This window comes from Hordeum vulgare, chromosome 4H (assembly GCF_904849725.1).
Source record: "Hordeum vulgare subsp. vulgare chromosome 4H, MorexV3_pseudomolecules_assembly, whole genome shotgun sequence".
NCBI lineage: Eukaryota > Viridiplantae > Streptophyta > Magnoliopsida > Poales > Poaceae > Hordeum > Hordeum vulgare.
Window position 1 is genome coordinate 548,773,815 of NC_058521.1, and position 11,486 is coordinate 548,785,300.

Consider the following 11,486-nt stretch of genomic DNA (forward strand, 5'->3'; position numbering starts at 1 on the left):
TTACTCTACAGGTATCTCCGAAAGTTTGTGTTGAGTTGGCATGGATCCAGATTGGGATTTGCCACTTCGTATGACGGAGAGGTGTCTCTCCGCCCTCTTGGCAATACAACATCATAAGAAGCTTGCAAGTAAAGTGACTATGGAGTTAGTTAAGGATGATGTATTACGAAACGAGTAAAGAGACTTGCTGGCAACGAGATTGAACTAGGTATTGAGATATCGACGATCGAACCTCGGGCAAGTAACATACTGATAGACAAAGGGAACTACATAGAATATGTAGGAACCAATATGGACATCTAGGTCCCGTTGTTATTGACCGAAGAGGCGTCTCGATCATGTCTACATCATTCTCGAACCTGTAGGGTCCGCATGCTTAACATTCGTTGATGATATAGTATTATATGAGTTATACATGTTGGTGACCGAATGTTTATCGAGAGTCCATAATGAGATCATGGACATAACAAGGAGCTCCCAAATGGTTCGGAGGTAGAGATTGATATATTGGATGGTCTCCAGAAGGGTCCAGAATTCACCGAAGAGTTTTGAATGTTTACGAAAATGTTCTGGTGCGGGGATACTTTGGTTGGGCCAAGGGGTAAGGCCCACGGTGCTATAGGTCGGTGCAAAAGGCAGTTTTGCGGAGGTTAGGGACGAGACGCAAGGGACCCTGGCGTCTGGCCATGGACGCCGAAGACCGTGGCGTCTGGTGCGGGTATCCGGGGAGGACTCTTCCTTGTGTTCGAAACCGACTTTGGGGAGGCCCTATCCCGAGGTTACGACCCCAAGGTTCAACATATAAATAGAGGAGCAGGGCTAGCCCCTAGATGCAAGTTTTAGAGCCTCCTCTAGTTTATCTAGTTCTAGTTCTAGTTGGTCCTAGTTGACTAATTAGAGTTAGCCCTAGCTACGTCTAATGCTCATAATTAGAAGCCCAGTGTGGTTCTAATCTCCTTCCTCTAGTTCATCCTCTACTTTAAATCCGTTGTGCTTGGCAAAACCTTCGAAAATAGTCTCACCACCACCATCACAACACCGTCATGTTTCCGAAACTCAGCTACTACTTTGCCCGTCTTGCTCGATCAAGAAGGCAAGGACGTCATCGAGCTGATTGTGTGATGAACACGGAGGTGCCGTGCGTGCGGTGCTAGATCGGAACGGATCGTGAAGGTGTATGACTACATGAACCGCGTTGATAAACGCTTCCTCTTAATGATCTACAAGGGTATGTAGAATCTCTCTCCCTCTCGTAGCTATGTATCTCCATGGATAGATCTTGCGTGTGCATATTTTTTTTGTTTTCCATGCAACGTTCCCCAACACAACAATGGAGCTTTTTGTGGAAGAAAGGTAAGGTATCTTAGGGGAAGAAGACCTATATATAGAGAGGGAAGAATCTGACCGTTTTTCTGCCCTCAAGTCACACAAAAGTGGTAGTACCGCTCAGGGGAGCGGTACTTTTGCTTGCATGGAAGTACAGGGAACCATAGGCAAAAAGGACACAACTAGGGAGGCGGTAGTTCCACTAGAGTGGTACTACCGCGCTGCTCCCGGCGGTACTTCCGCTGAAACTCAACCAACGACACCGAGGGCACGAGAGAGAAAAAGTAAGCGGAAGAGGACCGGAAAGGGAGGGCAGTAGTACCGCTGGAGTGGTACTACCGCTCCTCCCCAAGCGGTACTTCTGATTAACAAAATGGGAAAAGCACCGAAGATGCCAGAGAGGAGAACTAAGCGAAAGAGGGTTCGTACATGGAGGGCGGCAATACCGCTGGGGTGGTACTACCGCTCTTTAGAGCGGTACCTTCTCTTATAAAACTTTGAGAGCCTTTGGGGCAGAACAGAAGCTCCATTGTGCCGGGAACCGTATGGGGTGCAAATGTGTACGTGTTTGTTCCTCCCAATCTTTCCAAACGCGGATCTCCTCTTGATAGTACGGGTTTACCTGTGACTCAAGTCCACCAACACTAAATCGATCGAAAAACACCCTCTTCTGTTTCAACCAGCGAGGGGAAAATAACTGTCTCGTGCCATCTAATAAACTATGAAAGCTTAATGCACACGATTAGTTTGCAAGGAGCATCGTCATCAACCACCAAAACTACTTAGGATAAATTGTGCTCTTACCCAGGGCTTTTGCATAATGTGATTCCTGGAGGGGTCATCAACTTACAATATGCTGATGATACCCTTCTTTTCATGGAAAATTCTATTGATAAAGCTAGAAATTTTAAATGGGTTTTGACCTCTTTTGAAAACCTATCGGGGATGAGAATTAGTTTTCATAAAAGTGACCACATGACTATTAACATCGACGATGAGGTGGACAATTGTTTTGCACAAATCTTCTGCTGTCAATTGGGGTCTTTCCCTATTAAATACTTGGGGGTGCCATTACACTTTGACAAACTCAGAAGAGAAGACCTGCAACCTATTATTGACAGGATGACAAAATGGATCTCTGGTTGGATGGGCAGAATCCTCTCTTAGAGAGTGAACTGATACTTCTATGTGCTTGTATTGTTAGTATACCTGCCTATCTCATGTCCATTATCAAATTCCCCAAATGGGCTATTAATGCCATTAATTATCAGATGGCACACTTCTTTTGGGGCAACCTGGGTGATGAACATAAGTACCACTTGGCTAATTGGGGCCTAGTTTCTCGGGAAAAGAGTTTTGGAGGACTTAGTGTTCCTGGCATTAGAGATTTTAATATGGCCTTTCTGGCTTCTTGGGGAAAATATTTTTTAGGGGGAAGGCGGGGATTGGAAGAAATTCTTGATCACAAATATAACACTAACAAACCAAATGTTTTATGGGCTAGAAGAAATGTGGGATCCCCTTTCTGGAAGGGTTTTACTTGGGCTCTCTCGCCCGCAAAGGTTTTTTGTAGATGGAAAGTTGGAAATGACCGAAATATTAGTTTCTCGCATGAGATTTGGGTGGGGGAATGTTCACTCAAAGGGCAATTATAGAAATTATTCTCCATTTTCAATCAACAAGATTGCTCTGTAGCGCAGGTTTGTGATGGCAAGGAACTAAAACTTTCTTTTAGAATAAATGTAGACGAGGAAAGATTTGCTATGTTGCTCCTGATGATTTCTTATATACAACAGGCGCGAATTTCTACTGCATCTGATTGTCCTATTCGGACTTTGGAAGCCAATGGAAAGTCCTCGGTTAAATCCTTCTATAAGGCCATTAACTTTGGGGTGTAAAATCAAGTATTGGAGACAAGTTCTCGAAAATCCTTTGTCCTAAAAAATACATGTTTTTCTGTGGCTGCTTATTTACAACGAGGTGCTTACCCGAGACAACCTGAACAAGCGGCGGAATGTGGATGACCTTATATGCCTGTTTTGTTTGGAAAATGAATCTCTCCACCATTGTTTCTGGATTGCATTGTAGCTAAGCACATATGGAGCTTTGTAGCGATGTGTTTTGATGTTAGTACTCCTGTACATCTTGATGATATTATTGCTTTATGGCATATGCATAAAACTAAAAAAGTCCTGAATCTGGTTATGCTAGCTTCCTTATGGAGCCTATGGACACTAAGAAATGACTTCTATTTTCAGGGAAGAACTTGGAGAGACATGGGCTACGTGTTTGCTCGTCTAAGAGGCTTTGTTCTACAATGGAATGTGCACTCGGACGCCACACAATATGTGCTTCTCCAACGGTGCATCCTTCTTCTCCACAAATGCAAGGGAGAGCTACTCAGGATCGCCTCGAGATGATCAGTGTGCTGGGAGGAGATCACAAATAGTTGTAGTGCCTTAAAATTCCTATTGCTCTTCTCCATTAGTTTGAGTTGTAATAAGTAAAATGTTTCCACACACTCTTCTTATGCGTGTCCCTGTTTTCGAATTTCATGGTCCGTCCATCCTGGCAGACCCGGATCCTGTGAACCTTTGGCGCTTCATATATAAAGTGGAGAAGGGGGAAACCCCTTTCTTTCAAAGAAAATGTATCCCAAAAACCTATATTTTCTCCATTGTTTGGAAGAACAAAAAATCCCTATTTTTAGTGTTTTTCTCTTCTAAACTTGTCATGTGCAGTTTTTATTGTATGTAGCATGTCATTTCTATGTCCTGTTTAATGTCCCATGGCAATTTTTTATTTAGAGCTTGGCATTTATAATAATTAGTAACATGGCATTTTTTATAAACAACACGACAATTTTCAAATTTCAAATGTGGGGAAATGTGGAAGGGATACTTAAATGAGGGGTCAATATGTGATCAAATGTTGATTTGGGGTAAGTTATGTCACAAGGGTCAATATTGGGAGTAAAAAATGGAATTAACTCATTTTCTTATGATATTACGGTCATATGTGACCTAGGCAAAAATGAGGATGAGTACAACACTTCAAGTTTTGGACCTTAAACCAGATCATTCTCATTTTCGTTGATGTCGAAAATGGTCATATTATTTTTGAAAGTTTACATTCCAAAGTCTCCCACCGATTATTATGATAGTAATGTTGTTTCATAAGGATTTTTAGGGTGCAGAGGCCAGATATGTCATTTATTAAAAACTTAAACACACACTATGACCCACTTCTTTTGCCAGAATCTAGGGATTCTCCCAGAATCTGACCCTCCCCAGCTTCTTCCAAAATCGTTGAGCTCCATCTCTCTTACAATCCTACATAGTTAGGGTCTAATTAGCTAAGATTGTACAACAAATGGGCGTCAAAGATTTCGGAAGAAGCTGTGGAGGGGTTAGATTCTGGCAAAAGAACTGGGCCTATATACAGGGTCGTGATGTTGAAAATATGCCCTAGAGACAATACTAAAATATTATTTTATGTACATATTCATGACTAATGTTTATAATTACAATAATTCTTGAATGTGATACTTAAAGGAAAAATCAGTTGCATGTGCCAAAACAAAAGCACCAAGTAGTCCGCCACTCTCACCTCTCAGCCTAGCTTATGTGTTGCATAGTTTCCAAAAATGTGTTTATCACGTATCTAAAAAATATTTTCCATATTTAAAACAAATGCTTTAGATATATACCAAAAAATATACGACGTGCATTAAAAATAGAGATGTATTAAAAATAAAAAAAAGAAGTGGAATAAAAAATAAATGAGAAAATAAATAGAAAGAAAACCGAAGAAACCAGAAATAAAACACATACATAGAAAGAAAGAAAAGAAAAAATAAAAGAAATAAAACCATAAATAAAAACACATAAAAAGAAAGAAAGGAAAAAAATGAAAATTGTTGAAGAAATTAAAGAAAACACATAGAAAAGGAAATAATTGCAAAAGAATATTAAAACCCAAAGGAAAATGTAAACAAACACATAAAAGAGAAAATAATGATGAAAAGAGTAAATAAAAGTAAAAAAATAGAAAGAGAAGAAAAAAAATTCAATAGAAACCAAACAAAACACACAAAAAGAAAGAAAAGAAAAGGAAAAGGCTGACGAAAAGCACACAGAACAACACTAAAGAAGAAAAGAAAGAAAGAACCTGATAAAAACCAGAGTAGTCCAACCAATAGACATAACAGAAAAGAAACTCTACATCGAGCGAGCGAACCAAAACAGAATGAGACATATCGGCCTGGAAAATTGTCAAACACATCTGCATAGAAAATCTTGAGACGGGACATAATACAAATCAATACGGGCAACACATTGTTTGTTGTCGGAGATGCTCGTAAAAAATTAATGTGCCAAAATAATTAACGAGAATTGTAAGTTTCGAACGTTCGGATCTGTGCGATAGATCCGGACGTTTTTTTGCTCCCTCGATCGCTCCCGATTCCTTTCTTTTGCTTCGAAACTGCCTTCGCGGGAGAGAAAAAATATATTGCCATGACTAGGATTCAAACTCCGGTTTCCTGGAGAAGACCCATAGCAGGCTACCACCACACCACTTGACGTCTTTTTGTGAGTTAAGCGATAGTCAGCATACTTGACCCGATAGAGCCATGTCAGCATATTTAAAACACCATGTTTTTGTTAGTTTCCGTGAGATTGGTTCATGAAATTAATTTCAAGGCATTGTCTTCTTCCATTTGATATTCCGTGCAACCATCCCATTTAATGCTGATGATTTTTTATTCATCGTAATCTTTTAATTCACTCATCGAGTGCCAATGATAGTACTTTTTCTCTATACTTTTTTTCTCTATGCATTTTCTCTCACCATGGAACGTATATACCCCCGTCCTGGTATCTTTGGCGCGGGAGTGGGGAGGGGGCAGGGGTGGTAACTCACACATCGCAGACCTGATAACTTATGTGCTTCGGTCCTGATAACTTTTGGTGAGGGGGTGGTGAGATTTACACACAGTAACTTTAATGATAGTAGCAGGGTAACTTACATTTCGTAGTCTGATAACTTATGTACCTCGGTCATGGTAACTTTTGGCAACGCGCCGAGGGGGGTGGTGGTGATGAAATATACCATCCGGTAACTTTTGCGTGAATAGCATGGTAACTCACACACTACAAATCAGATAACCTATGTACCCTAGTCGTGATAACTTTGGCGACGGGGTGGAGATGGGGGAGTTGTTGAAACACACCACGATAACTTATGTGCAGATAACATGACTTTTTACGTCCCCAAGACATGATAACTTATGTACACCCCTGGGTAATTTTCGCCCGTGGGGCGGGGGGTTATGAAATATACCCATGGCAACTTTAATGTTAATAGCATGATAACTCACACATCGTACACCCTGGGTAATTTTCGCGAGCGTGGCGGGGGCTGAGAATATCCCCCGGTAACTTTTGTGTGAATAGATGGTAACTCACACATCGCAGATCTGATAACTTATATACCCCGATCCTGATAACTTTGGCGCCGAGGGAGAGGGGGCAGGGGCGGTTGATGGAATATCCCATGATAAATTTTATGTGAATAACATGGTAACTCACACATCGCTGACCTAATAACGTATGCACCTTGGTTCTGATAACTTTTGTATGGGGGGAGGGTTGATGAAATATGCCCCCGGTAATTTTTGTGTGAATAGATGGTAACTCACACATCATGGAGCTGATAACTTATGTACCTCGGTCATGGTAACTTAGGTGACAGGGCATGGAGAGTTGATGAAATATCCTATCAGTAACTTTTGTCTGAATAGCATGGTAACTCACACATCATAGACCCGATAACTTATGTACACTAGTCCTGGTAACTTTGACGACGATGGTGAGGGGGGGGGGTGATGAAATATCTCCATATACATCCGATAATTTTTGCGTAAATAGCATGGTATTTTACGCGCCACAGACCTGATTATAGGTGGCCAACAAGCCGACTCGGGTACGGTACAACCCGACACACACTAAAACAGCCCTGGACTGACACGACCCCCAAAGTTCTGTTTATAAAGTGAGTCATGCCATGTCGGCATGTGGACCTCACCCTATGGCCGAGGCACGTCATCGATGATAGGAGATACTGTAGACATGATAATTTACTTATAAACATCATGGTAAATTTTCGACCTAGGCAAAAAAAAAAGTTGAAACACCTCCGATAACTTCAGTGTAAACACCATAATAATTTAGTACTACGAGCATGGTAACTTCTGACCTAAAAAAAGTCGTCAAAACATAGCAACATGGGATCTATTTTCGAAGGTCTCGTCGCGACGAATCTTTTATGTGAAAACGGTTTTTCATTCGGAGCGACGGTTTGAGCTACAAAACATTTTAAAGCTTGAAAACAGAAAGAATTTAGGATGATATCATCTTTTTATCCTCTAATGCTTATATGCATGTAATTAGAAAAAGAAGTGTACATAAAATGAAAATTAGTCATTCTAATACATGCATGTATAATAATTAAAGTAAAATAAGGATCGCCCTTGCTATTGCTAAAATTCAAACGTTTGGTAGTTATAAAGGTCCAGTAATTAAAGAGAAGAAAGCATTATGATGACCATAAGAAAAGAAAAAACTATGCCAGACGTATGGACCTATGCCTACCAACCTTTGGATGAAGAAATTTAGTTGTCAAACAATTATATAAGGAAAGCTTAACTATAAAAACCAAATAACTATGTATTTAAAAGATTAGTTGTTAAGATTTTTAATTTAATTAGCATCTCATTTATGCATCAATGCATTGAAAGAGGGCTAACACGAGAGCTCCCCGCCCCTCTTGTGAGGTTTCGTAAACAAAAATGGATATGGTATATGTTGAAACTCTAATGTATTTGCAGCTTCGGAAGAAGTAAACTGATAGGAAGGTTAATCGTAAGCGTAGCCATCTATATCTATAAATTTGACCGGCAGAATCCATCCGTTCATTTCTAGAAATCTGAATAATAAGTATCATACATCAGGTACGTGGCACTCCGCCCATGACGTTTTTTCATGATAATTCCAGTCACACAAGGACGACAAATTTCAATAATACAAGACACATTTTTGTCAAAAATAAACTAAAGTACAAATATTATCATGCTTGTCCACTAAAGTTACCACCTTTACATAACTAGCCATCTTGCCATGTGCTTGTAACTAACATTGACTTTCGTCACTTATCAGGGTCCTTCTAGAAATCTGACATTCAGGATCCGAATCACAAGTAGTAGAAGTATTCAAAAAGTTACAGAAGATCAAATTTAGCTGGTATGTAGTTGTTGGCTTGTTGCTTTGATCGTACGTAGGCGCATCCATGTATGTCTACAAATCTGACCGGCAAAATCCAAACTCACAAGTAGGAATATTCAGCGAGTTATTGAATCTTTCACTTTTGGACGACCGCTAACAGTATACCACATACAGTGTTGACTCACTACCGAGTAGTCAACTGCGTGGACTTGGCATGCCCATGCTCATCTTCCTTCTCCACGGCATCGCCAGTACCACCGAAGAGCTTCTCCGTGTCCTCCAGACCTTCGCCCCTCGTCTCCGGCAGGAAGCAGAACATGAACACCCACCCGGCGGCAGCTATGCTGGCGTAGAGGTAGAAGCTCCCGGCGAGCGTGATCTTGTTGGAGAGCGAGTAGAAGGACATGGTGATGGCCCCGCTCATGATCCGGTTCATCGCGGTGCCCAGCGCGCACCCCTGCGCTCGCAGCCGCAGCGGGAAGATCTCCGAGCTGTACACCCACGCGATGGGCCCCATCCCGATCGAGAAGGACGCCACGAACGTCAGCACGGAAGCGATGCTCACCCCCGACAGCGCCGTCGCCCCGTCCGCCGGTGACGTCCGCTGGGCGATCACGTGCAGCGTCGACGCCAGCGTCACGAGCGACACCACCATCCCGCCGGCGCTCGTGAGGAGCAGCGGCCTCCGGCCGACGCGGTCGAGGAGGAACGTGGCCACGAGGATGAAGAGCGTCTTGGTCGCGCCCACCGAGATGGTGGCTCCGAGTGTGTTGGCGTCGGTCTTGATGCCGGCCTGCTGGAACACCCGTGGGCTGTACAGCACCACGGAGTCGATGCCGGAGGCTTGCTGGAAGAACTGGAGGCCGAGGCAGGCGATCAGGATGCGACGCACCGGCGGCGTCGGGTGGAGCAGCAGGTCCCTCAGGACGCCCTCCCCGTGGGTGCCCTTGTTCTTGCGGACGATGGCGACCAACTCTTCGTTATTGTCGTCGGCGATCCCTTCGGGGATGCCGACGGCGCTCTTGATGTCCGCGAGCCGCTCCACGGCCTCCTCAGGGGAGTCCGAGGTCTTCTGGAGCACGCGGCGCGCGTCCCCGATGCGCCCCTGCATGACGAGCCACCGCGGCGACTCCGGCATGGCGAGGACGCCGATGGCGAGGAAGACCGGCGGCACGGCGCCCGCGAGGAACATGGCGCGCCAGCTGAGGTGGACGGGCAGGCCGTGGAAAGCGAAGTTGGAGATGTAGCCGAGGAGCACCCCGGTGTTGATGAACACCTCGGGGAAGGACGTGAGCAGGCCACGGGCGGAGGTCGGGGCGACCTCGGCCGTGTACACCGGCGCGATCATAAGCGCGTAGCCGACGCCGACGCCGGCCACGAAGCGGCCGAGCATGAGGACCGCGTAGCTCGGGGCGAGGCCCATGATGAGCGCGCCCGCGAAGAAGATGACCGACGCGAGGACCATGGTGTACCGCCGGCCGATCCAGTCGGACGTCCGGCCCGCCGCGAGCGAGCCCACGAGCGAGAAGATGTTGATGATGCCGGCGAGGATCTCGATCTGCGTGTCCGTGATGTTCAGGTCCCTCTTCATGAATATCTGCGCGCCGCTCATCACCGAGACGTCTGCTCCATCGCGCCGCGCGCGCATGCACAAACACAAGAATGTCAATAGCTGCACGTACGCACGCATCACTGGGTACGTAGCTAGTGAGGGAAGAGGTGCACGAACCATAGCCGAGGAGGATGGAGTTCATGGAGGCGAGGATGGCGCAGGCGAGGGCGTACTTGTTGAGTGGGGGCCGTTTCGCCGGCGCCTCAGCGGCGGGGATGTCGGCGGCCACATCCTTGGACATGGTGAAGCTGAAACGGGGGAGGAAGTTTGTATGCCAAGTGGTTCTCGGCACACTCGCCGTGTCCTGCTCCTGCCCGAACCCGCACTGCTGCTTCTGGTCTTCGTCCTCAAATTAATACCCCCGCTCGGACCCCGGGCGTTGCTATCACTTGAGAAAAACGCCGCGCGAATCTGCGGGATAGTCTTGGACCCTGTTTTCATGTGGAGCCACTGACATGAGCTGCGGCCTGCATAAGACTAGTTCTCAAATGAAGAAGTGCATTTAATTTCTCCACGTATGTATCGCTGAATAAAGGAAGAATTTGTGTTCTATTGTGATTGGAGTTTGCAAACGTAGAATTGGTGTGTTCTGATTGCCAATTTATGTCCTTTTCAGTAGAGAAAGATACTAGTCTACGTTGCGACTGTCCGGGTTAATATAATGGGTGTGTCTAGGTCTTTGTCGACTAAGACTTCTCTGTCAAATAGCATAATATGCAAAAAAAAAAATGAAAAAAATTATCTACACGAATCTTAATATAAAATCAACGAATTATAGTATTGATTAAGACTTTCTGAAGTCTCAATCTACTGATTTTTAACAAAGCCGTAATATATTTCCACCGGCTGCAATTTCCCACCTGTAGCGTCGAGATGACAACGATCCTAGAATGTCCCAAAACCGTTCCTCCTTTATTTTTCTACACCCACAAAAAGTTCAGAGCTACACTTCATTTTAGTTTTAAGTAGAGAGGAAGCACATTTGTTCATGTTATATATACGAGCATGACGTGTAACAAACTGGTAAACCGGCCAACAAATGTTTTGTTTGGCTAATAGTTTGTTCTAATATTGTAAATTCAGCATATCACAATAATGATGTACTTCCTCCGTTTCATAAGTCTTGTCATGGTTTTAATTTAAATTTGAAACGGATGAAGTGTTAGTCACTGTTAACCCTTTCTGGAAAAATCTTTCAATCTATACATAAAATATCATAACAGTACGAAGAACACAAGAAGCAATAAAAATGTACATCATTGCTG

General features: G+C 44.0%; 1 protein-coding gene across 1 annotated transcript; it reads right to left on the minus strand.

Moving 5' to 3' along the window:
* Positions 1-8,406: 8,406 nt before the first annotated feature.
* LOC123449431 (polyol transporter 5-like) lies at positions 8,407-10,544 on the minus strand. The gene is made up of 2 exons (XM_045126652.1): positions 10,339-10,544; positions 8,407-10,232 (listed from the first exon to the last, which is right to left on the minus strand). Exons 1-2 carry the CDS (start codon positions 10,460-10,462, stop codon positions 8,794-8,796), a joined length of 1,563 nt encoding a protein of 520 aa, XP_044982587.1. The 5' UTR covers positions 10,463-10,544; the 3' UTR covers positions 8,407-8,793.
* Positions 10,545-11,486: the final 942 nt, after the last annotated feature.